Here is a 26,246-nt window from a genome sequence, read left to right as displayed (position 1 = left end):
TCCAGGACTGCTGGCTCCTAACCGCTCGCCTGCCTACCTGCCTGATTGCCCCTAACCACTTCTGCCTGCCAGCCTGATTGCCCCCTAACCACTCCCCTGCCAGCCTTATCGCCCCCTAACTGCTCCCCTACCAGCCTGATCGTCTCCAACTGCCCTCCTCTGCCGGCCATCTTGTGGCAGCCATCTTGTAATGATGTCACCCAAGGGCATCGCACCACCTAGGCCAGTGATGGGCAACCTTTTGAGCTCGGTGTTTCAAACTTCGCATAACTCGGGTAGTGTGTCCCTTTGAGGAAAAAACATTATTTCGCGATGTTTATAGTTTAAATAACATAAATGTTTCATCCTCGGCATGCAGCCGCCTCAGCGGCCGCGTGTCATCAGAAATGGCACTGACACGCGTGTCAGAGGTTCGCTATCACTGACCTAGGCTTTTATTATATAGGATTGTTTTTGCTTGCCTGGCACAGCCCTTCCTTCCTTTTCTGATTAACAGTACACACCTGCCTTTGGAGAGCTGCCTTCCTGGGTTCCACCTGGTTCTGATGGCCTTTAAGTCAGAGAACTCATATTGGTCGGGCAATTGACAAAGGCCTGGCCAATCACGGTACCCTGCACCCCTTTAACTAGTGATAGGTTTGAGAGGTGGATACATGACCCAAGGAGGGCCAATCAGAGTCTTTCTCTGGAATTTATGATCTGTTACTAGGAAAGAAAAGCTCTCTCTTTCTCTCTCTTTTTTTTTTTTGTTAATCCTCACTGGAGGATATTTTTTCCACTGATTTTTTTTGGAGAGTGGGAGGGAGGGAGGGAATGAGGGAAGAAGGGAGGGAGTGGGAGAGAGAAACATTGATGTGGGAAAGACATATCAATCAGTAGCTTCCTGCTCATGCCCCAGCTGGGGCCAGGATCGAAACTGCAACCCAGGTGCGTGCCCTTGACCAGGAATCAGACTCACAGCACTTCCCTGTGCGGGCTGACGCTTTAACTATATAGCCACACTGGCCAGTTGAAAAGCTGGCCATTTTATCTACTGTGCTAGGCAAGGATGATATAAACGGGGAGGTTTGTAATCGCTCTTGAACATACGCCTTTCCTTGATATTTATCCTAGAAAAGCCTGCATGGGGGTGCAATGAGGCACCCACAGGCATGCAATTCAGCTACCACAAGGAGAGAAGTGAAAGGAGCTGGGGAGAAGCCTGGCACCCTCATTTAGCGCTTGAGGCTTAGTTTCCTCCAACCCTCACTTTGGAGCTATGCAAGGAAGTCTTCAGGGCGGTGGGGTGGGCTAGAAGAGGTCAATGGTGGGGGAGGGGGGAGGAGGGGGGGCATACGTAATACTTTCAACAATAAAGGTTTTTTTAAAAGAAACTTTTTGCTTATAGCTGGGTTTCTGACTCAGTACAAAAGGCCTAGCTAATAAAGAACATACCCTTGTGTGTGCGATTCACTGGAGGGAAATTCATCACTCATTCTTAAAGGGGTTTATGATCATAAAAGGGTTCGGAGCCTTTGACAATAAAACAGGCGTCCTCAAACTACGGCCCGGCCCGCGGGCCACATGCGGGTGTTTTTGCTTTCAGAGGTTTTCTTTGCTTCCCTGTTTCTCTCCTCCCTGGTACTCCATCCCCAGGTCTCGGGGTCTTTTCCAGTCCATCTTGCTCACCACACGAATCTTTCTTCCCTTTCTTAGTCTCTAGTCCCTTATCCCACTTCATTCATCTGATTCTCTCCCACCGTTTCCATTTTGGAGTCTCCTTGTTTCTTTCTCCATTTGACAACCTCTCTATTCCTCTTCAGTATTCCATTTGACTTTCTCATTCCGTGTGAATCTTTTTTGGACTATTCTTGCCTCTTCTCCAGTCCTCACTCTCCATCACTCTCTTCCTCCATCACGACTGTCTCTTCATCTCTCTCCATTTCTCCATCTAAAATTCTGTCTCACAACTGACCATGTAGTAACAGCTAACATTTACTGAGGGCTTACTCATGTACCAGGTACGATTCTAAGTCACTCATATACAGGGAGTCCCCCAAAAATGTAAACACACTTCAACAGCTGACGGCTCAATCTTGAAAATGAAACGTATTTTAATAAACACTGCCTTGATTATTATTCAAAGTGAGTGTATACATTTTTGGGGGCCCCCTAGATATTAATATGCATACACACACACACACACACAACTTTCCTCACCACCTTAAAAAGGTGCTATTATCACTATTTTACTGTCTCTTCATCTCTCATTTCTCCGAACCCAGGATTACTCCATGTGCCTGCCTTTCTCTCCCATTTCCCATCCATCTCGCTCCATTCTCATCCCTGCCTTTCTCTCCCTCAATCCCGCTCCTGTCAACTTTTGTCAGGTTCTCCCTATTTCACCGCCCCCGTCTTTCTATATCTATTGGCCTCTCTCCACGATGGAGTCTCTCGTTCCTCCACGGAAATTGTCCTCCTCTTCGGTCTCTTTCTGTTTCCACCTTGACCTTTCCCGCCACCTCCCGGGTTCCCGTTGCGATCCCATTTCTCTCCGAGTCTCGGCGGAGCCCATCAGCTCCTGCCCTCCCTCTCCCTAGTTTTCGGCTTCCCTCCTCCCTCAACCTCCCCGTCTCTCGGTCTCTCCGTTTCTCCCAGCTTTCCGTGCCTCTCGGGCCTCCCAGTCTCCCAGGTTCTCTCGGGGACGCTCAGGCTCCATCTCCATCCGCTTCTCCCGGTCCCTCGGCCTCCTCCATTACATTTCCTCATCTCGGGACCTCCCTGACCCCTCAGTTCGCTCCCAAACTCCCGGCGACCCGGCGCCGCCGCCACCACCACCGCCCCGCGCCGCCGCCCCGCCCCCTCACCTCAACCACCGCCGCGAAAACTTCAACTTCCGGTCTCAGCGCCCCTCACGCGCCCGAAACTGGTCCTGCGCCTGCGCACGCCAACCCCCTCTGCGCCTGCGCGCGCTCCCGCCCCGCCTCCCTTCGAGCGGGTGGCGCTGCGCCCTCTAGGGGCCAGTGGAAGCACTGCAGTGGAGACTCGCTCTGAGACCCGCCTCCTGGATCGCTGGAAGGCTGGGATTTCAACCCAACCAGGGAGGTAGCCGGAGTCCCCACGCAATTAAAACACCCCGAGATTTATTCATTATAACTAATAATTATTAATGCATGATTCTATTATGTATAATTCACCTATCAATTCACTAATAGTCCAACTCAACTCCCCAGCTCCCTGAAGGCAGGGGCCATTTCTGCCTTGGGGGTCCTATGTTTTCCAGCGTCCACCACAGGGATTAGCTGGTTGGTGTTAGTTGAACGAATAACTAAATGAGGTCAGAAAAGTGAGTCCTTTTTAATCCTACAGGTGCCGGCCATTGCCAGACAGAGCCTCAGTTTCCCTATTTGTAACACGAGGATAATCACCTACTTTTCAAGATGGTTGGGGAAAATACAGAGTGGGACAAAAGTAGGTTTACAGTTGTTCCTATGGAAAAGAATATCATAATCCTATATAATAAAGAGCTAATATGCTAATTAGACCGAACAGCAGAACAACCCTCCAGACGACCTTTCAGATGAAACCGGGGTTTCGAGGGCTGGCTGAGGCAGCTGGGGCTGTGAGGACAGAGCCCCTTGCACGAATTTCGTGCAACGGGCCTCTAGTTAATAAATAATGATACAAGAATAAACTCTGTTTTGCATACTCACAACTGTAAGTCTACTTTTGCCACACCCTGTAAATGGAAGGCTATACATGAGGTACAAAAACTGTTTTTTCACTACTATACATATATGTGCTCACTAAATGTTAGATTTTTGTTATAGGGTAATACTGCTGTTCAGAGGGACAGCCTTTAGTTCTGGAGTCAGATCTAGGCACTGAGGATGCGTGGTGAAGGAAACTGGGGAGACAGACAGAGATCAAGTAAATAGACCGTCAGGCAGTACTAACTTCTATAGGGAGCAAAACAAAGCAGGAAAGGGGTGAGGAGCGATGCTATTCTAAGTGTCATGGTCAGAGATATCTAGAAAGCAGCATTTGAGCAGAGAGCTGAAGAAAGTGAGGTGGGTAAACAATGGGAGCCCCTACAGGAGAGCATTATGGGTAGAGGAAACAACAAATGCAAAAACTAAATTAGCAACAGATGTGCTGGGTTCAAGGACCAATAAGCAGGCCTGTGTGGCTAGAGTGAAGGTGAGGGGATAGTAGGGAATGAGGTGGGGAGAGGAGGATAGATCATACACCATGGCCAGGACTTTGGCTTCCAATATGTGTGAGATGAAAGTCCTGGGAGAAATTTGAGCAGAGGAGGAACATGAGACGCGCTCTGACTTAGATTTTATCAGATCCCTCTGGCTCCTGTGTTGGGAACAGACTATAGGGAACAAAGATGAGAAAAGGGGACCAGGTGGTGGCTGCTGGATTAGGTAAGAGATTGTGATGGCTGGACAAGGGTGACGGCAGAAAAGGTCATGAGAAGTGGTTGGATTCTGAAGATACTTTAAGGTAGAGCGTGGAGGGATTGGCTGGCAGATTGGCCATGGAATGTGAGCGAAGAGAGAGGCATCAAGGATGACCCCAAAGGTTTTGGCCTGAGCACCTGGAAAAATTGAGTTGCCATCAACTGAGATGGGGAAGATGCGGGAGAGTTGAGTTCTATTTTTATCATATTAGGTTTAAGTTATTTATGGACATTGATTTGGGGTGTCACATGGGAAGCTGGACACATTAAAATGAAAAACAAATAGCCCTGGCTGGGTGGTTCAGTTGGTTGGAGCGTCATCTTGTACACCAAAAGGTTTTGGGTTTGATCCCCAGTCAGGGCATGTATGTGAGGCAACCAATCAGTGTTTCCCTCTCACATCAATGTTTTTCTCTCTCTCTCCCTCCCTTCCTCTCTCTAGAAATCAGTTTAAAAAGACCTCCAGGGCCCTAGCCGGTTTGGCTCAGTGCATTAGAGTGTCAGCCTGCAAACTGAAGGGTCCTGGGTTTGATTCTGGCCAAGGGCACATGCCTGGGTTAAGGGCTCGATCCCCAGTAGGGGGCGTGCAGGAGGCAGCCGATCAATGATTCTCTCTTATCATTGATGTTTCTATCTCTCTCTCCCTTCCTCTCTGAAATCAATAAAAGTTAAAACAAAAATTTTTTAAATAAAATATAAAAATTATAAAAAAGACCTAGCAGGTGTGGCTCAGTTGATTGAGTGTCGTTCTGTGAACCAAAAGTTTGCCTGTTCAATTCCCTGTCAAGGCACATGCCCTGATTGCAGGCTCGATCCCCAGTAGGGGGCGTGTAGAAGGCAACCTATTGATGATTCCCTCTTTCTCCCTCTCTCTCTTAAGTCAATAAAAACGTACTTTTTAAAAAAATCAATTAAGCCCTAGCCAGTTTGGCTCAGTGGATAGAGCGTCGGTCTTCAGACTGAAAGGTCCCAGGTTCCATTCCGGTCAAGGGCACTTGCCCAGGTTGCGGGCTCGATCCTCAGTAGGGGGCATACAGGAGGCAACTGATCGATGATTCTCACTCATCATTGATGTTTCTATCTCTCCCTCTCCCTTCCTCTCTGAAATCAATAAAAATATATTTAAAAAATAAATAAAATAAAAAATCAATTAAAAGAATACACATATCCTTGGGTGAGGATTAAAACAAACAAGCAGGCAGACAGAGACTAAGGCTGAAAATTCCCTGAGCAGAATAACTGGTTTTGTCATACAAACAAAGCTGAATTGAGCTTATTTTGCAAGACTAACATGACCTGGATCATTGCTTGCTTATGCATCCGGAAATCGTGAGCAAAACTTGAACTATTTTCCAAGGGAAGTATGAGGTAACCACTGACCAATTCCCTATTATTGAAGGCAATTCTAATACTATGAACAATCGCTGTGAAAAAGAAATAGTCATTGCTTTTCACTATATAAGCTGCCTTATAACAATATTTACTAGTATCTAAGCCTCCTTCCATGTTTTGGCATGAGTGCTCCCTTGCAAACTGTCTTCTGATGTGTGTACAATAAGCGTTTATTAGTGACTACTTCCGTGGGTCATTGGTTTCACTTCTGTTTTTTTCTGAACCTTTGACAGATATAATGATCAAAAACTGAATTGTCTAAACCTTTGGGAAATAGAATGAATATAGAGAGGTCGCACATCATTTCCAAAGAAGGAAAAGAAATTGACTAGCCCTAGCCGGTTTGGCTCAGTGGATAGAGCGTCGGCCTGCGGACTGAAAGGTCCCAGGTTCGATTCCGGTCAAGAGCACATGCCCGGGTTGTGGGCTCGATCCCCAGTGGGGGACTTGCAGGAGGCAGCTGATCAATGAGATCAATGATTCTTTCTCATCATGGATGTTTCTCTCTCTCCCTCTTCCGTCCTCTCTGAAATCAATAAAAATGTATTTTTTTAAAAAAAGAAAAGAAATTGACTCAACACTCTGCTTAAGATTTGCAAAAGAGAACTACAGACTTTTTTGGAGGAAGTAAATAACAAATGGGAAATCGAGAAGAAAGTCACAAACTACCAAGACGATGATTGAGTAACAAACTTGAAACTAATTCTTAGAAAAACCATTAATACCTGGTTCTTTAGAAACTTAAAGAAATCAATACATTCCTGGTAAAATAAATAAATAAAAACAAAAGAGCAAACTTAAGAACAAAAAAGGAGAAGTTACCAAAAAAAAAAAAACCACAAAAATAAAGAAAGATGATTTTTGGTGCTTTCCCTCTGAGAAGCAGCGCTGTCCCCTCCCCCAGGCAGTTCCCTCGGCCTCTCTCTCCCCCCGAAGCCCCAGGGGCCAGTTTTTGCTCCTGTAACTTGTTGCCTGAGCAGCCCAGCTGCCTCACTTCTCCCACCTCTGTAACTTCCTAAATAAAGGTTCTCCTACAATTTGCAAAGAAAAAGAAAAGAAAGATTATTTTTCATGATCAGGGGACTGCTATGTAAAGTTGCACAGAAATGTTTGAAAACTTGCATAAAACCGATTCTCCTTAGCAGAAAGGAAGGCGGATGCAATCAGAAGTGAAAATAAATTTCAAAAAACACGAAGACCTTATATAAAATACGTCAAAGAAGAACTCTCCTAAACGGCACCTGACCCCAATGGATTCACAACGGGATCCCCCACACACACACGCACACGCTTTTCATGAAGTTATATAAATTATCCCAGGACATAAGTCACCCTACAAGGCAGGCTTAGTCTTAGTAAGTTATGTATGAGACTTCTGAACAAAATACCAAAGAGTAAAATAGGTATTGTTGAGGACCTACTGCGTGTCCCTGTATTAGATAAAGAAAAAAAAAAAAAGAAAGAAAAGATAGCAAGTTAGAGATCCCCACCATCAGGGGGCTCACAATCTAGTTGGAAGAAACAAATAGAGAGGTTTGGCTCTTTTTAAGGCCTGGGATGGGTGGAGGAGAGATGGAAATTAATGTGGCCCATCCAGTCAAAATGGCAGTGTAGGTAAATGTGGTCCCCACATTTTCCCATCACCACATCAAAATTACAACCAGCCCGGCCAGTGTGGCTCCGTGGTGGAGCGTCAACCTATCAGCCAGGAGGTCACAGTTCAATTCCCAGTCAGGGCACATGCCCGGATTGTGGGCTCAATCCCCAGTATGGGACGTGCTGGAGGCAGCTGATCAATGCTTCTCTCTCATCATTGATGTTTCTATCTCTCTCTCCCTCTCCCTTCCTCTCTGAAGTGGATAAAAAAAATTTTTTTTTAATTACAACTAACCTACAGAACAACTATCATTCAGAACCACCTGAAATCTAGCTGAATGGAAGTCCTACAACTAAGGATATCTAGAAGAATGCATCTCAAGACTCGTAGGAGGGACAGAGATGTGATACAGAACGGAGATGTGGGCTGCTCCCACATCCACATGTAGCAGATAAAAAGCAGATGGAGCCCTGTGGATAGAGCATCAGCCTGTGGACTGAAGGGTCCCGGGTTCGGTTCCAGTCAAGGGCACATACCTAGGTTGCGGGCTCAATCCCCACTAGGGATCGTGCAGGAGGCAGCAGATCAATGATTATCTCTCATCATTGATGTTTCTATCTCTCTCTCCCTCTCCCTCTCTCTCTGAAATCAATAAAAAATATTTTTTTTTTAAAAAGCAGGAGGTCCTGATAGGGGGACTTATACTCTGATAGATGGAGCATCTGAATTAATCTGAAAAATAATCATATTATTTTAAATCTTAGAACACACATACTTATGTGAATAGGGAGTTAATTTTCTTATATGGGAAGAGGGGGTTACGTTTTTCTTAAGTTTTCTTTTCAAGGCCTGGGCGAAGCGATTGAGGAGGTGACTCAGCTGTGAATCCAGCAAGCAGAACCAATAAGCAGGGTCAGACCGACCCACCCGGAGTCAAAACATCATCTCATCAACATCATCTCGTCGCCCGATGACTAAAGATAATAGCTGACCATCTGCGGACCTCCAAGGCTGCACGTAGCTGCATTCCATTCCCAGTTTCACCCTCGCCCCTTCCCCTTTACAATCCTGCCCCCTGCACCCACCTCGCTGTAAGACAGGAATGAATGCTTGTAAGCACCCCGTCTTCTTGGTTGGCTGACCTTCTCAATAAACACTTTATATGATTCAACCCTGCCTTCATTATTGAACACAGCAACAGGCAGCCCAAGCCCAACCTGGGGTTTTCCGGTAACAGTCCCCCTACAGAGCGAAGGGTCCTGCCCCCCATTCCCCACCCACCCACCAACCACATCCCCCCCCCCCAGGCCAGGGTTCCAGTGCCAGGAAGAGAAGTTCTCATAACTCTGGCTGTAAAAACCAGCGGGGACTGTGGATGAGTGAGATGGAGGGCTGCCAGAGCCCCAGGCAGTTCCTCTTTAAGGTGCCCACATTCCGACTTACTTGGACTCGCTCTCTCTGAGCTCCAACACTGGGGCAGCAGCTCAAAGGGCACCAGGGACACACGGGGAGGAACTGAATTGCATGACATCAGGGCGAGGGCTTTCTCCAGACAGAAGTGCTGGCAGAGGTCATTGTTCCTTTGCTGAGTCCTTTCTCTACAGAGCTGGCAGGCAGACACCATATCTGAGTCTCCATCAACCTGGCTAATGCTGTTCCCCCACCCCCACCCCTGTTGACTACCTGAGACCCTGCCCAAGCCAATGTGTGGGCCCATCCATGCTGTTTCCAGTGGCTTTTCCATAGGATAAATAAGCAGCATCTGGCCTTGGTGTGCCCTATACCTTTCACTAAGTGGCCCCAGGCCTGGCTCTGGCAACAATTGGCCTTGGTTCACAGCCTGGCCTCTCCTGAGCACCTCCAGGCCAAGCATAAGCAGCAGCTATCTGCAGATTGCTTTGTAGCTCATGCTAGAAGGTCCCTGGCAGAACATAGGGGGCAACAGACCTTGGCCTGCACCTCCAGGAGGCCCCAGAGCCATCGCACCCAGTGGACAGCTTCAGACCACCTTAAGAAACCACCTGACCACCTCCACACTCACGAGGTGGACTCAGTGAGCACCAGAGTCCTGCTGAAGTAAGTCCTACTCCATGGGATGGGCCCCTGCACAGCTAGCTGATCCTCTACGTTGGTCTGGTCATAGCCAATCCTTGCAGCTGATTAATCTGGGGGTAAATCCCTCCCATTGGCATGCCAACAACAATCAAGGCTCAACTGCAACAGGAGGGTGTACACAGTCCACACAGGAGGGGGGAGGGCACAGTGGCAGACCTGGAGTCCCCAGTTCAGGTGAAGAGGGAGGTCATGTCACTGGACCTTATAGGACACCTACTACATTAGACCACTCTACCAAGCCCAGGAGACATAGCAGCTCTACCTAATACATAGAAACAAGGAGCCTGACGAAATAAGGAGACAAGGAAACGTGTCCCAAATGAAAGAACAAACCAAAACTCCAGAAAAAGAGCTAAACAAAATGGAGACAAGCAATCTACTAGATGCAGAGTTAAAAACACTGGTTATAAGGATGCTCAATGAACTCAATGGAATCTCAACACCATAAAAAAGGACATGGAAACCATAAAAAAAAAAAAACAACAATCAGAAATGAAGGATGGGCTTACTAAAATGAAGAATAATTTATGAGGAATCAATAGTAGAGTTGATGACACCAAGAATCAAATCAGGGATTTGGGATACAAGGAAGCAAAAAACACCCAATCGGGACAGCAAAAAGAAAAAAGAATAAAAACAAAACAAAACACAAAAATAATGTAAGGAGCCTCTGGGACAAATTCAAGTGTGGTAACATTCACATCATAGGGGGCCAGGAGGAGAAGAGAGAGAGAGCCAGAAATTGAAAGCCTATTTGAAAAAATGACAGAAAACTTCCCTAACATGGTCAGGAAAATAGACATACAAGTCCCAGAAGTGCAGAGTCCCAAAAGAGGAACCCAAAGAGGCTCATACCAAGTCACATTATAATTAAAATGTAAGAGATTAAAAAGAACAAAAGAATCTTAAAAGCAGCAAGGGAGTTTCCTTAAAATAAGACTGTCAGCTGATTTCTCAACAGGACCTTTGCAGGCCAGACGGGACTGGCAAAAAAATATATATTCAAATTAATGAAAAACAAGGACCTACAATCAAGATTACTCTTCCTAACAAAGCTATCATTTAGAATGGAAGGACATATAAAGAACTTTCCAGACAAGAAAAAGCTAAAGGAATTCATCACCGCCAAACCAGTATTACATGAAATGTTAAAGGGTCTTCTTTAAGAAGAAGAAAAATAAATTAAACATATGAACAATAAAATGCCAATAAATACATATCTAACAAAATTGAGTCTAAAAAAAAAAACCAAAATAAATGAACAAGCAGAACAGAAACATTCATAGGTACAGAAAACATTTTGATGGTTGCCAGATAGGAGGGGGGTCGGGGAGATGGGTGGAAAAAGGTGAAGGGATTAAGAAGTACAAATTGAGGGGGAAAAAGAGACATATAATACTTTAAACAATAAAAAAAAAATTTTAAAGGAAGTATAAATTGACGGTTACAGAATAGTCATGCGGATGTGAAGTACAGCATAGGGCATACAGTCATATTCTAACGACTAGGTATGGAGTCATATGGGCACAAGGTATATTGGGATGATTACTTAGTAAGTTATACAATGTCTCACTGGGGTGTACATCTGAAACTAATATAGTAATGTATGTCAACTGCAATTGAAAAATAAAAAAATTATTTTTAAAAAAGGAGATTCAAGTGGCCCAGATGTCACCCTTGGGGAATTTACAGTTTAGCTGGGGATTTGTGTTCCGGAAACTTGGAAAAGAGAAGCACACTACTTCCTCGCTGGGAAGAGGATGAATCCGAGAGGGCTTGCTGGAGAAAGTGTCATTTGAACAAGGTGTTGAAGGAGAATTTCGCTGATTAAGAAGAGCATGGGCACTGGAGTCAAGTCAACAAGGGATCAGATCTCAGCTCTGTCATTTCCTTGCAGTGTGACCTTGGGCAAATGACCTCCCCTCCCTGGGTCTCAGCTTATAAAATGAAGCATCTCCCTCACCTTCCTTGGTTGTTGTAAGAATTACCTGAAAGGAAAAGTGTGGGTAAAGTGCTATCCTGGAGCAATGACTCTACACACAGATGCCACTACTGTGTGATTTAAAAGATCTGAACAACCCTGACCGGTGTGGCTCAGTTGGTTGGGGGTCATCCCATGCACCAAGAGGTTGTTGGTTCAATTCCCAGTCAGGGCACATGCCAGGTTGTGGGCTCAATCCCTAGTAGGGGATGTGCAGGAGGCAGCCGGTCCATGATTCACTCTCACATCGATGTTTCTCTTTCTCTCTCTCTCTTCCTCTAAAAATCAATTTTAAAATCTTTAAATATTTTTAAAATATATTTTTATTGATTTTTTACAGAGAGGAAGGAAGGGAGAGGGATAGTTAGAAACACTGATGAGAGAGAAACATTGACCAGTTGCCTCCTGCACATCCCCTACTGGGGTTTTGCCTGCAACCAAGGTACATGCCCTTGACTGAAATCGAACCTGGGACCCTTGAGTCCGCAGGCCAATGCTCTATTCACTGAGCCAAACCAGTTAGGGCAAGATATCTCTCTCTTTTTTTTTTAAAGAAACATTTGTTGAGGGATAAATGACGATAGCATTGAGCCCCTGAATCTCCCTATGCCTGAAGCCAGTTTCGTGAAATGGGATGGGAGGATGCACACCGGTTTCCCCTCCAGCCTATACCGCCATCTCCGAGACCAGGTCATGGCTGGTGGATTTCTTGCTGACGGCACTTTCATCCTTGCTCTGGGGCCCCTGCAGGGCCCAGCGACACGTGGCGGGCAGTGACCGGCGGAGTTGGGCCCGCCCGAAATACAAGAAGAGCACGGGATTGAGGCAGCTGTGAGCCAGGGCGAGGCCCACGACCAGGGGCTCCGCCCGCAGGGCCCGGGCCAGCAGCCTGGAGTGCGGGGCAGCCACGGCGAGCACCAGCCCCAGAACGTGGTAGGGGGTCCAGCAGACAAAAAAGCCCACCACCACGGCCGTGCCCAGCGGCCAGCGGCGTGGGGCCGCGCGGCACAGGATGGCACCGTGGCAGCTGGCCACGACCACCAGCGGCCCCAGGAAGCCAAACATAAACCGGGTGGCGGCCACTGTGTTCTCAGCCACCGCCGAGCCGCCGTAGTCCACCACGCACTCCAGCCGGGCCGGGTAGTGCTCCCGGTGCAGGCGGTGGTAGATGGCCGAGGGCAGGGTCAGCAGCAAGGCCAGGGTCCAGGCCGCCCCGCAGGCCACCTGCACCCTGCACGCCCGCCGATCCGGCGCCCAGCAGGCCGGCCTGAGGGCCAGGAGGCAGAGGTCCGCGCTGAGAGCAGCCAGGAGCAGCACGCTGGTGAACATGGACAGCAGGATGACCGAGGGCAGGGCCCGACAGCCCACGGCCCCATAGGGCCACTCGCCGCCCCGCGCGATGGGCACCGACAGGATCGGGAGGGCCAGGCAGCAGAGCAGGTCGGCCGCGGCCAGATGGAGGAACCAGGTGGCCCCGGCCCTGCGCTGGGCCTCTTTCCGGCTCACCCAGGCCACCATGGCGTTGCCCGGCACCCCGACCAGGAAGACCACCGCGTACAGCAGGAGCGGGGCCACGCGGAGGGGCCCGATGGCCATGCAGGTGCCGTCGGCGCAGTCCACGGGGAAGTCCGGGACCTCCTCGTCGTAGTGGCCGTACTCGTCGCCGAGAGAAGCGTTCTCCATCCAGACACCTGGGCGGGAGACACAAGCCACGAAACCTCAGTCACGGACACTCTCCCGCCCTGGGAATCCTCGGGTGTGGGAACCCGGCCCATCAGGATCTTAGGAACTAGGATATGAGCCCTAGCTGGTGTGGCTCAGTGGACAGAGCACTGGCCTGTGGACCGAAGGGTCCCAGGTTCAATTCCGGTCAAGGACACATACCCGGGTTGGAGGCTCCTTCCCGGCCCAGGTCCTGGTCAGGGCACGTGCAGGGGGCAACCCATTGATGTGTTTCTCTCACATCGATGTTTCTCTCTGTCTTTCCCTCTCTCTTCCACTCTCCCTAAAAATCAGTGGAAAAATATTCCCTGGATAAGGAGTTAAAAAGAAAAGAAACTAGGATACGACAATGCTGGGAAGCCGGTGTGTCTGCATACGGGTGGACTAGCTCGTTAGCATTTGGAATTCTAGAATATGCCAACCTAGAACCCCAGCCCGTCAGAATCCTGGAATTGTAGAATGCAAGGTCCGAGCACTGGCCGGTGAGCATTCTGGTATTCTAAAACAAGACAGTGTTAGACTCCCTGCTTAGGAGCATCTCGGAACTCGGGAATATTACAATGCTAGAACACGATCATGATAAAAAAAAAATCTTGGAATTCTGCCCTAGCCGGTTTAGCTCAGTGGATAGAGCATCAGCCTGGGGACTGAAGGGTCCTGGTTGGATTCTGGTCCAGGGCACATGCCTGAGTTGCAGGCTCGTTCCCTAGTAAGGGATGTGCAGGAGGCAGCCGATCAATGATTCCCTCTCATCATTGATGTTTCTATCTCTTTTTCTCCCTGCCACTCTGAAACCAGTAAAAATATATTTAAAAAAAAAAAAAAGCCGAAACCGGTTTGGCTCAGTGGATAGAGCGTCGGCCTGCGGACTGAAGGGTCCCAGGTTCGATTCCGGTCAAGGGCATGTACATTGGTTGCGGGCACATCCTCAGTAGGGGGTGTGCAGGAGGCAGCTAGTTGATGTTTCTCTCATCGATGTTTCTAGCTCTATCCCTCTCCCTTCCTCTCTGTAAAAAATCAATAAAATATATTTAACAAAAAACAAACAAACAAAAAAAAGGTCTTGGAATTCTGAAATACGACACTTCTGGAACCCTAGCCAGTTGTTACTCGGAACTGTGGGGCTGCGCTGTCCTGTGGAACTCTCGATGTTGGCGGAAATGTTCCGTGTCTGTGCTGTCCAGTGTGGTAGCCGCCAGCACAGGGGGCCACTGAGCACTGGAGATGGGGCCCTGACCAACGTGGCTCAGTTGGCTGAGCATCGTCCTGAGCACCGAAAGGTCACCAGTTCAATTCCCATTCAGGGCACATGCCTGGGTTGTGGGCTCAATCCCAGTCGGGAGCCTGCAGGGGCAGCCGATCGATAATTCTTCTCTCTCTCCCTCTCCCTCTCTTTTCCGTTCTCAAATCAATAAAAACATATTTAAAAAGAAATAGGGCCATGGTGACTGAGAAAGTAAAATTTTACTTCATTTAAATTCATGTAAATGGCTACACCTGGCTAGTGGCTACCTTATTGGACAATTAAGTTCTAGCGCATTAACATGTTAGAACACTCGCCGATCAGCAACATGGAATTCTGGGATTTAAAATACTGGAATCTGAGAGGGAACCAATTGAGAGGGAAAGGTTAATATGTATTCAGAGCAAAAGTATTTGACTGGGTTCCTCTTCATCTGTATTTTCAAATCTTGTGCAATGGAAATGTACCTCTGGAGCAATTTCCCCATCTGTTTGTTTGTTTTTGTTAATCTTCACCTGAGGATATTATTTCCATTGATTTTTAGAGAGTGTGGAAGAGAGAGAGAGAGAGAGAGAGAGAGAGAGAGAGAGAGAGAGAAACATCGATCAATTGCCTTCCACACGTGCCCCGACCAGGGATCGAACGCAAAACCTAGGTATGTGCCCTGACTGGGAATCAAACCTGCAACCTTTCGGTGTACGGGAGGATGCTCCAACCAACTGAGCCACCCAGCCAGCGCCACCCCCCCGCCCTTTTTTATTTTTATTTTTTAACATAAATGAGATCCTAGTAAAATATGCAGACAGCAAAGGCACACCTCACACAGGGACACTCGCTGGGTTTCCCAACCTGAGCACACCTGGGTAACCGGCAGCCATGTCGAGAAACGGATATTTCTAGAATCCCACCAGAGCAATGTCAAAAAGTAATGATAGCAATGGTAAGATATGTACACATATAATACCTTAATAAAAACATTGAAAAATAAAATAAAATAAAAAAGTAATGATAGTGTTAGGTAAGCAGGGAAACAATGTTGAATTCTCTACAACTCATTCATTCATTCATTCATTCAATCAATCAATACAACTCCTGAGTACCTTCTCCATTGCCATCACTGGACGCACAGCAAGGGACAGACAGACAAAAACCCCTTTTCCCTTGGGTCTGCCACTCTAGTGGGAGGAGTCAGACAGGAAAAAAAAAAAAAAAGGCAAAATACTAAGTATTTCCGAACGTGACAAACGCTATGGCGAGAGAGAGAAAAAAACCACACAGGGAATTTTTAATTCCCTATGTTGTGATTTTGAATGAGTGGTCAGGGAGAGCTTCCCTGAGAAGGTGACGTCTGAGCGAAGCCATAAAGGAGGTGAGAGAGGGCGCTGTGTGGGGGTTTAGGGGAGACTTCGAGGCAGAGGAAACAGCTGGTGTGGAGGCCCTGAGATAGGAACGTGATGGCCACGTTCAAGGAACATCAGGGTGGCCCGCGTGGTAGATGAGGAGATTAAGGGGAAGTCAGAACAGAGAGATATCAGGGGCCACGCGGGGCGTTTCGGACCTTATCTTTTATTCCATGTGAGATGGGCGGGTACTGAGCAGAGAAGCGACATGGCCTATCACAGCAATAATAATTATTGTTGTTGGTATGATTATTAATAGGATTCTCAGAAGCCGTTATCTACTGCGCACTTTGTGTTACGTGCTGGGCATTGCTCCAAGCACCGTTACACATCCTATTGTTTAATCCTTATAACAACCCTCCGGTTTTAATGCCACCGTTATACCCATTCTGCAGATGAGGAAACCGAGGCATAGAGAAGTTAAGTCACTTACCTAAGATCGCTCAGCTAAGCAAGAAACAGAGTTGAGTTTCAAACTGTGTTAGCCCCACAATGGTACTCCGGGCCCTGGAATATTATCATCCCAAAACCTTAGATTCGGGAGAGCTAGAAGGCAGGACAGCCAGTGGCCGAGAGCAGAGCCAGGATCTGTGACTCAGTTTGTCTGAGAAGTGAGAGGCACCCAGGTGAACCTGCCTCACCGGTTTGGGGAGGCCTTGGGGAGTTACTGTGTGGGAAGCATGTGGCACAGAGCGAGAGCTGGGGGAGCTGGGGGAGCCGTCAGGGGGGCCTGACTCTGAGGCTCTCTGCTGACGCGGGGCTGGCCAGCTGGTGCTGCCCAGAGCTCCTGCCAGGGCTGACAAAACAGGAAAGGCGGAGGGGAAGTTGGGGCGCGCCCCCTGGTCCCCTCCCTCCTGCAAAAGTGAAGGAGAAGCTAAGCAGCCGCTGAGAGGCCAAGCACTCTGAAGTGCGTGTGTGTTTGAAGTAGGGCACTCTATTCCCATGTTATTTTCAACACTAGAGTGACCCTGTGTGAGCTTTAAAAACTCCAACCCTCGGAGCCCTGGCCGGGTCAGGTGGTCAGAGCGTCATCCCGATACACCAAGGTTGCGGGTTTGATTCCCAGTCCGGGCACAGATAAGAAACAACCAATGAATGCATAAATAGGTGGGACAGCCCTGGCTGGTTTGGCTCAGTGGATAGAGCGTCGGCCGGCAGATTGAAAGGTCCCGGGTTCGATTCCAGTCAAGGGCACATGCCCGGGTTGCAGATCCCCAGTGGGGGGCGTGCAGGAGGCAGCCGATCAGTGATTCTCTCTCATCATTGATGTTTCTCTCTCTCCCTCTCCCTTCCTCTCTGAAATCAATAAAAAAATATATATTTTTTTAAAAAGTAAGTGGAACAACAAAGCAATGTTTCTCTCTCTCTCTCTCTCTCTCTCTCTCTCTCTCTCTCTCTCTCTTATGTTCATCCTCACCTGAGGATATTTTTCCCATTGATTTTTGGAGAGAGTGGAAGGGAGGCAAGGTGGGGGAGAGAGAGAGAGAGAGAGAGAGAGAGAGAGAGAGAGAGACATCGATATGAGAGAGCACATGCCCAGACTGGGGCCGGGGATCCAACCCACAACCCAGATACATGCTTGTGACCTGGCATTGAAACCAAGACCCTTCATTGCAAGGGCTGGCGTTCTAACCATTTAGCAACACTGGCCAGGACCCTTCCTCTCTTTAAAAATCAATCAATCAATTAATTAATTAAAAAGTAAAGCCCTAGCCCATTTGGCTCAGTGGATAGAGCGTCGGCTTGTGGACTGAAGGGTCCCTGGTTCGATTCCCATCAAGGGCACATGCCCAGGTTGCGGGCTCGATCCCCAATAGGGGGCGTGCAGGAGGTGGCCAATCAATGATCCTCTCTTATCATTGATGCTTCCATCTCTCTTTCCCTCTCCCTTCCTCTCTGAAATCAATAAAAATATATATATTTTTTAAAGTTCTTAAAAAAAATTTTTTTAAACTCTCCCTGGCTGGGTGGCTTAGTTGGTTGGAGCAGCATCCTGTGCCCCAAAAGGTTGTAACCTCGATTCCCGGTGAGGGCACATCCTTAGGTTTGGGGTTCGATCCCTCTTCTGGGCATATACGGGAGGCAACCGATCGATGTTTCTCTCTCACATGGATGTTTCTCTCTTTCCCTCCCCTTCTCTCTCTCTAAAAATCAATGGAAACATATCCTTGGGTGAGGATTTTATTTTTTTTTAATTAAAAACTTAAACTCTCACGAGCTGTGTGGCCTTGGGCACGTCACTTAACCTCTCTGTGCCTCAACTGCCTCACCTAGCGGGTGTTGTGGGAATTCACCAAGTTAATGGGCGTGAAGAGCTGAGCGCAGCACCTGGTCCTCGGTGGCCTTCGACGTGTGCGCGTGGCAGGCACCGCTACCTGCCATCTAGGCCCACCCTCTCCCCGTCCCTGAGACCCCCCTACCCTCCCCCGCTCTTACCGATTAAAATCCGGAAAGTTCTCTGTGGGTAAGCAACTCAGTCAGTCTGTGTATGTTATTTCCCTTTTAATGTATTAAACAGAAATGGGAACATTCAACAGCCACTGTGTCATCGCTTAATCTTGTCCACTTCATGTGCCTTTGGTCTGTTTCCCTATCTGCACACACATACCCTCCTGCCTCCATAATGGCTTCAGAGTCAGACCACTGTCTGGGCGTGCCACGCTTCCTAGCCAGCCTCGTGCTAAAGGACATTTAATGATAATCCACGAGCAGCATTATTATCTTATATAATACAGTCTATTTGTATGTCTCTATCTACACATAAAACATAATTACCATAATCCTAACATATAAAAAGCCAGGGGCCTTCACGATCGAAACAACCGATGGATAACCGAACAGCAGGCTGCGTGGAGCGACAAGCCCAGCAGGGGGGTTAGTGAGGGACAACCAAACGACTGAACAGCAGGCTGCGTGGGGTGACCAGGCCGGCAGAGGGGGGCAGTTGAGGGTGACCAGGCCAGCAGGGGTGGCAGTGAGGGGTGACCAGGCTGGCGGGGGGGTGGGGGGGTGCAGTTGGGGGCAACCAGGCCAGCAGTGGGGGGCAGTTAGGAGCGACCTGGCTGGCAGCAGGGGGCAGTTAAGGGCGACCAGGCCACCAGGGGGGGGCAGTTAGGGGCAACCAGGCCAGCAGGCAGGTGAGTGGTCAGGAGCCAATGGTCCAGGATTGTGAGAGGGATGTCCGATTGCCAGTTTAGGGATCAGGCCTAAACAGGCAGTCAAACATCCCCCGAGGGGTCCCAGATTGGAGAGGATGCAGGCTGGGCTGAGGGAACCCCCCCCCACACCCGTGCATGAATTTCATGCACTGGGCCTCTAGTAATTTTATAATAACTCAAATAATAGATGAGGCATAACCCTCTGAAATAAGTTATTATTATCTCCATTTCCCAGAATATCAGGGTTATTATCATTATCCCCATTTCCCGGAGTGTCCGCTCTTCCCTGCCGTGTCTGGCATCCCGAACAGCATCAGGCACACAGCGTGTGCTTATTAATATTTAACGGATACAATAATAAAGAGGGCCCGGCCGGCGTGGCTCAGTGTTTGAATATCAACCTGTGAACCAGGAGGTCACGGTTGGATTCCCAGTCAGGAATAGACTCCAAGGTCGATGCCCGGTTTGTAGGCCCGACCCCCCCAGTGTGGGGCATGCAGAAGGCAGCGGATCAATGATTCTCTCTCGTCACTGATGTTTCTACCTCCCTCTTCCCCTCCCTTCCTCTTTGAACTCAATAAAAATACTTTTTAAGCCCTAGCTGGTTTGGCTCAGTGGATAGAGCATCATCAGCCTGCGGACTGAAGGGTCCCAGGTTCCATTCCAGTGCAGGGCACGTGCCCGAGTTGCGTGCTCCATCCCCAATAGGGGGCGTACAGGAAGCAGCCGATCCATGATTCTCCCTCATCATTGATGTTTCTGTCTCTCCCTCTCCCTTCCTCTCTGAAATAAATAAGAATATATTTTTAAAATATATTTTTTAAGAAAAATAATGATAATAATAATAAAGAGGGAAACTGAGGCACAGAGAAGCGACAGGGTCACCCGTGCGCGCGCGCGCGTCATCCAGTCTGTCTGGAACCGCTGCTGGGGGAAACCGTGGGGCACAATGGAGACTGAAGGGATGGAACCAAAAGACACGCAGGGCATGTTCGCAGCAGCCGGAGAAGGGAACACGTGCAAATACCCCCCACGGGAGGGTGGAGAAACACACCACGCGCCGGTCAGGCCGCGGAAGGTCCTAGGAGCAGAGCCTGAACTGGGTGGGTTCCATGTGCGGAGAGAGAGCCGGGCACCCAGGAGAATCTACTGGATGACCCCATCACAGAAAGTTAAGCCCAGGCCAGAGGATCCCATGGGGGGTGGAGGGGAGGAGTGACAGTGGTGGGGCCCCGGGGACGCTGGGACTGAGCCCCTGGGTGCCAGTTACCTGAGAGCTCGGCTCCTGGAGACACCCCGCGCTGCACGCCTCTCCGTGCGGAGGTTACGCGGCAAAAGGAATCCAAGGGCCTGGCGTAAGAAGTGGAATCGCCGGGTGCAGGAGCTCGTTCCTGGGCCACGTGACCATCTGGTGGATTTCCGGGAAGGTGCAGGTTCGAGAGCTTCCTGGACACCTGAGGGTGGTGATATATTTGGATCTTTGGGGCAGCCTCCCTGTCGGGCTGCCCCGCGCAGTCCAAGAGCCTGGGGTTCTGATGTGGATTCCAATGTGATGGTGATTAAGAGCCCATTCCTCACATTCCGGGTCTGATGCCCAGATTCTGAAAAGAAGGAGACTCCTGGGCCAAGATTATGAACCCTCCCCCCACCACCACCCCGCCCCCACCTCATCACCCTCCTCCATCCCTCTCCCCTCCATCCTTACCGTCTCTTGCAAGAGGGCCCCCGATTTGGCCAAATGCCACCTGGGAGCAGGATCCAGGCCCTCAGCCGGGACCCTGGCAGTCTGGGGTCTCTCCCGAGCGTCTGGCACCTCGTGGGTCCCTGGAAGTTGGTCCTGTTTGTCCGGCTGCTGGGCACTGCCACCTCGCGGCCCCCCGCACATCGCCCTCCCCGGGGGAAGCAGGAGGGGCCTTTTCCTCCTCCCGAGGTGTGTTTGTCCTGTATTCTTCCCATGACTCACATCCCAAATTACTGGGCAGCAGATGAGGTCAGGATGGTGTGGTGGGTGGAGAGCTGGCCGGGTCCCCACCCAAAGTCTCAGTGTCACCAGCTTCCTGGAAGCCAGACCTGCGGCATGTGGTGTGACCTTGGAGGTGGGGGGGGGGAGGGGTCTTGCTGTCCCCACAGGGCCCTGGGAGGCCTTCCTCCCCGAGCACCCACAGCCTGCCACCCCCTCGCAGCCTCCAAGGGTGTGCCCAGCCCTCTGGTCTGCCGGGCAGAGCCTGAGGACTGGCCAGTATTGCTCCTTCATCTCGTGTCCCGAGGGAGACAGCTCAGGCCTGAGTCCTCCACAAAAAGACCACAGCGATGACCACAGAGCCTGTTGCCCCAGCGGCAGACAGAACACAGACAAGTCCGACCGAGGCAGGACAGCGAGAAGCTGGGAAAACTCCTGGGCACGAAGAATGGGGAAACCAGACAGGACAGCTACACAGGCCAAACCATTGGAAGGAAGTGCAGCCAGCTGGTGAATGGCGAGACTTCGCTCCCCTCACCAAGGACTCTTGAGAGCAAACGGTTTATATCTCTCCTCCCCAACCAGAGAACACAGAGCTTAGTCCCCCTGGTCGGGGAGAGAGAGAACAGAGGCCCAGTTAATGCCACCGGTGCCGGCCGAACCCAAGGACAGATGAAGTCAGGGGAGCCATAAAAACCCCACCAGAGCCAGACAGACCCAGGATAAAACTAAAACGGCAAAGTCGACCAAAGAGTAATCCCAAACTCCACTCCACGCTCATTTGGATGCCTCAGCATATTAAAAACACCTGGAGCCCGGCCGGCGTGGCTCAGTGGTTGAGTGTTGACCTATGAACCTGGAGGTCATGGTTCAACTCCCGGGCGGGGCACAGGCCAGGCTTGCTGGCTCGATCCCCAGTGGGGGGGTGTGCAGGAGGCAGCTGATGGATGATTCTCTCTCATCATTGTTGTTTCTATCTCTCCCTCTCTCTTCCTCTCTGAAATCAATAAATATATATTTTTTTAAAAAAACAACCTGGAAAACTGATGAATATTCTGCCAAAACCCTCCCCTAAGATTCTTGCCTGCAGAAGGGAGATAAAACCCTCTAGATAAAGGATGCCAGCAGTGGCTCGCTCTAGAGCACGGGCATGAACTTTTACTTCCTCCTAAGAACTCTGCAGGTCCCCACGAGATTGCAACCAGGGGAGCAGTGGGTAGCGGCAGCTCACCCCCTATCCTGTCTCCAAGGCCCCCTTGTCTCTGACTCCCCAGTGAGCTGACAGCAGCCCGCCTAGAACCTCCTGTAGCTCCTTCTACCCGAAGCCCTTCCTGTGTCGCTGTCCCAGCTTTAATGAACGCACTCTCACAACCACCTGGACTCCTGCTGTGAAATCTTTCCCGCTCGAAGTCAGGAACCCACACACCGCCGGCCAGCCCGAGGCAGACCTGCCCAGGGCCTGGTCCCCGTCCAGTGACCCTCTCTCCTCTGTGGGCCTCAGTTGTCCAACTTTGAAATGGGAAGATGTTGACCTTAGTGGTTCTCCCGTTCCCTCCCAGCACAGCACGGAGGCTGAGAACACGGACCCCAGAGCCAGAACGATGAGAGTCTGATTCCAGGTCCACCGGGGATGACCGGGGGTCCTCAGCCCCCTGAACCTCCACTTCCTCACCTGTAACGTGTACATTTTGCTCCGAGCATTAAATGAGGGGAAAATGTGCCCTGGCCCGTATGGCTCAGTTGGGTGGAGCGTTGTCCGGTACACCGGAAGGTCTCAGGTTTGATTCCCGGTCAGGGCCATGGCCAGGCTGCAGGCAACCGATCGATGTTTCTCTCTCACATTGATGTTTCTCTCTCTCTCCCCCCCTCTCCCTTCCTCTCTGTCTAAAATCAATTTTTAAAAGTGATCAGAAGGGTCATGTTGTAAATATAAAAACAATTTTAAAAAGTGGGTGAAGAGATTTAAAACACACAGTGGTGCCAGGTTTACAGAATACGCTACATACGTGTTCGTTAAAATAACCACAGGAAGAATATAAATTCTTAAAATTTACATTTGAAGAAGGCAGGTTTAGCAAGAGGAAAGGGCTCTCGCTCCAACTTTGGAACTGTTTGTTCCGCAGCTTATTTATTTATTTGAGAGAGAGAGAGAGAGAGAGAGAGAGAGAGAGGAAGTGGGAAAGAGAGGGAAACATCCATCAGTTGCCTCCCAGAGATCGAGCCAACAGCTTAGCTATGTGCCCTGACTGGGAGTCGAACCCGTGACCTTTTGGTGCACAAGATGATGCTCCAACCAACTGAGCCACCCGGCCAGGGCTGCTCAGCGTTGTTTTGTGTGTGTGTGTGTGTGTGTGTGTGTGTGTGTGTGTGGTGTGCCGCTGTAAGAAGCATCCAAACCTGTAGAGCATTTGTATGAGTTTGAGCCAAAATGATGACAATGGCCTTGAAGCAAAATCTCAACAAACTGAAAGAATGCTCCGGAGCATGCGTGGCAGCTTTGCAGCTTATGTTTGTGCCTTACAATCCCCGGAGGAGGCGTAAGGAGGGTTACATGAAACCCACTGGTGGTAGATGGAATGGGCGGGAGCAAGCAGAGAAGGGAAAGCGCTGGGATTGGGTAAAAAGTAAAACGGGGAGACACGTGCTTCTTAGCATTGGTGGGCCCCGGGGAGTTGATCATCGGCATCTACAGCTCATGGAGATGGTGTTCAGGGCACAGGTTACCGAGGGGTTCTCGGGCCTCTGCCCTGGTGGGTGGGTGCGCCCTGAGGGGTTTGGAAAAGGAGATCTCTCTGACATTTCAAAGGCCTGTTATCTTAGCCCGAGTCGGTGTGGCTCAGTGGATAGAGCATCAGCCTGTGGACCAAAGGGTCCAGGGTTCGACTCCAGTCACGGGGGCACATACCTCGGTTGCAGGCTCCTCCCCGGACCCTGGTCTGGGTGCGTGCAGGAGGCAACCAATCGATGTGTTTCTCTCATATCGATGTGATGTTTCTCCCCGTCTTTCCCTCTCTCTTCCACGCTCCCTAAAAATCAATGGAAAATATCCTCGGGTGATGATTAACACACACACACACACACACACACACACACACACACACACACATACACACAAAGGTATGTTATCTTAGATGCAAAAAGACAATAGACGGGCTCACTTAAGGTAAAGACCGACCTTTGTCAAGAAGCCCATGGGCCCTGGACGTGACCAGCAGCCGGGACTCGGACTCGCTCTTAGTTAGGAACAGTCACGTGGTTCAGACCATCCCAGGTGGTTACCTTCCGCCTCCGAGTGTCTAGGCCGCCACGCAGGCCTGCCCTGAGCTTGTTGGGTTTATGTGGCTTCTTTTCCGTCCACATGCGTCAGACGTGGAGGGCATATGTTTGTATATTTATTTCATGGCTGTTTAGAGAACAAGATCCTGTTGTTAGAGGAAGTTGTTTTCGACACAAGAGACTGGCAGTTGCCATGTGACCTGGGGCGTCTCCAGGCCTCCCTTGGGGTTGGGGTGACCCTGTCTTGGCTGCGCCGGGCCCCAGACCCCCATCCTCCGTGAAGACAGACGCTCCCTCTGCCCCCTCCCCCCACGTTCTGAAGGCCTCTTCTGGGGGAACCCTCTCTGGTCAGAAATAGATTCTCAAAGGAAAGAGCTGAGGGTGGGGACTGTGGGGACTTGATCCGCTCAGACTTGGTTAGATCTGATAAGTTTACAAGACCGTTTCTCAGATCACGGGATCTTAATCAACTCCTCAGCCACTGAGTCTCGGGGCATCCGTTTCTCAGATGCTGGGATCCCTGAAGCTGGGCCTTACCTGATGTCTCGGGCGTGCTGTGGGCCGAGGACAGGGTCTCTACACATCAACACGGGGGAAACTTAGGCTGAGAGAACACCCAGGCAGTCATGAAATTGACCCCCAGGAAACAGACACGTCTGACAGTCAAAACAGGCTGAATTCCCACAACAAATCTGTAGCAACAGAAAGCAGGCTGATGGTGGCCCGGGACTGACGACTTGATAGGTATGGGGCGGGGGGGAGGGGGGGGTGCCTTCAGGGGGTGGGGAATATGTTCTGGAACTAGATAGTGGTGACAGCTGCACGTCATTGTGAATGCACTACCCGCCACTAGTGGCGAATTTTATGTCGTGCATGTTTTACAAATATTTATTTGTTTTTGTGACTCCTCACCTGAGAATATTTTTTTCCATTGACTTTTAGAGAGAATGAAAGGGAGGGAGGGAGGGGGAGGGAGAGAGAGAGAGAGAGAGAGAAAGAGAGAGAGAGAGAGAACGTATCGATGTGAGAGAGACACATGGATTGGCTCCCTCCTGAAATTTTTTTTTAATATATTTTATTGATTTTTTACAGAGAGGAAGAGAGAGGGATTAGAAACATCAATGAGAGAGAAACATCGATCAGCTGCCTCCTGCACACCCCCTACTGGGGATGTGCCCACAACCAAGGTACATGCCCTTGACCGGAATCGAACCTGGGACCCTTCAATCCGCAGGCCGACGCTCTATCCACCGAGCCACACCAGTTTCGGCTCCCTCTCGAATTTGCCCCAACTGGGGCCAGAGATCAAAACTGCAACCTTTTGATGACCCAACTAACTAAGCCACCCAGCCAGGGCTATTTTACAAAGTTTTAAAGTAATAAATAAATGACACTTTACACCCCCTCACCAAAATAGGATGAAGTTTGGCGATTTAATGGAATTCTAGAAGCCTGAAAGGGTGAATGGCTAAAATGGAGAAAACAGTCTCATTTTTGTTTGGTTTTTGTTAATCCTCACCCAATGATATTTTCTATTGATTTTTTTTTTTTTTTTTAGAGAGAGTGGAAGGGAGAGGAGAGACCGAGAGAGAGAGAGAGAGAGAGAGAGAGAGAGAGAAGCATCGATGTGAGAGACACATCGATTGGTTGCCTCCCACATGAGCCCAGACCAGGACCTGGAATCGAACCTGAGACCCTTCAGTCCACAGGCCGACACTCTGCCCACTGAGCCAAACCGGCCAGGGCGAAACCAGTGTCTTCTGAACATTTATATTATTAAGTGATGTTTGATGTGAGGAAAGGAATGTATGGAACCTATGTGTAAGTTATAAAGCGCAACAATTCGGTAAATATCTGTAAAGTACCACCCGTCTTAGAATCGTCTTAGAACCTTTGCTATGCAGGTCAGGGGTCAGTCCCTTTTTTCAGTAAAGGGACAGAGAGTAAATATTTTC

General features: G+C 49.5%; 2 protein-coding genes across 5 annotated transcripts in view; both read right to left on the bottom strand.

The window, feature by feature from the left end:
- The window catches only part of DHX34 (DExH-box helicase 34), a 32,771-nt gene extending 29,862 nt beyond the window's left edge, over positions 1-2,909 (bottom strand). For both annotated transcript variants that reach the window (XM_079799793.1, XM_079799794.1), the window contains exon 1: positions 2,847-2,909. The gene's annotated coding sequence lies outside the window, so the exon portion shown is untranslated. The remainder of the gene's footprint in view (positions 1-2,846) is intronic.
- C5AR2 (complement C5a receptor 2) lies at positions 152-21,006 on the bottom strand. 3 transcript variants are annotated; one of them, XM_079799796.1, is made up of 4 exons: positions 20,761-21,006; positions 20,326-20,509; positions 12,183-13,223; positions 152-286 (listed from the first exon to the last, which is right to left on the bottom strand). In XM_079799796.1, the coding sequence occupies exons 1-3, from the start codon at positions 20,938-20,940 to the stop codon at positions 12,199-12,201; spliced, it is 1,389 nt and encodes a 462-aa protein (XP_079655922.1). In that variant the 5' UTR covers positions 20,941-21,006; the 3' UTR covers positions 152-286; positions 12,183-12,198. The 3 variants fall into 3 exon arrangements, with proteins under 3 accessions (XP_079655922.1, XP_079655921.1, XP_079655923.1); XM_079799795.1 differs by lacking the exon at positions 152-286 and having other exon boundaries at positions 11,894-13,223; XM_079799797.1 differs by lacking the exons at positions 152-286; positions 20,326-20,509; positions 20,761-21,006 and adding an exon at positions 16,331-16,454 and having other exon boundaries at positions 11,894-13,223.
- Positions 21,007-26,246: the final 5,240 nt, after the last annotated feature.

This window comes from Cnephaeus nilssonii (genome assembly GCF_951640355.1).
Source record: "Cnephaeus nilssonii genome assembly, chromosome: 20".
In the NCBI taxonomy this organism is placed as follows: domain Eukaryota; kingdom Metazoa; phylum Chordata; class Mammalia; order Chiroptera; family Vespertilionidae; genus Cnephaeus; species Cnephaeus nilssonii.
This window is presented reverse-complemented; position numbering and strand designations above follow the sequence as displayed.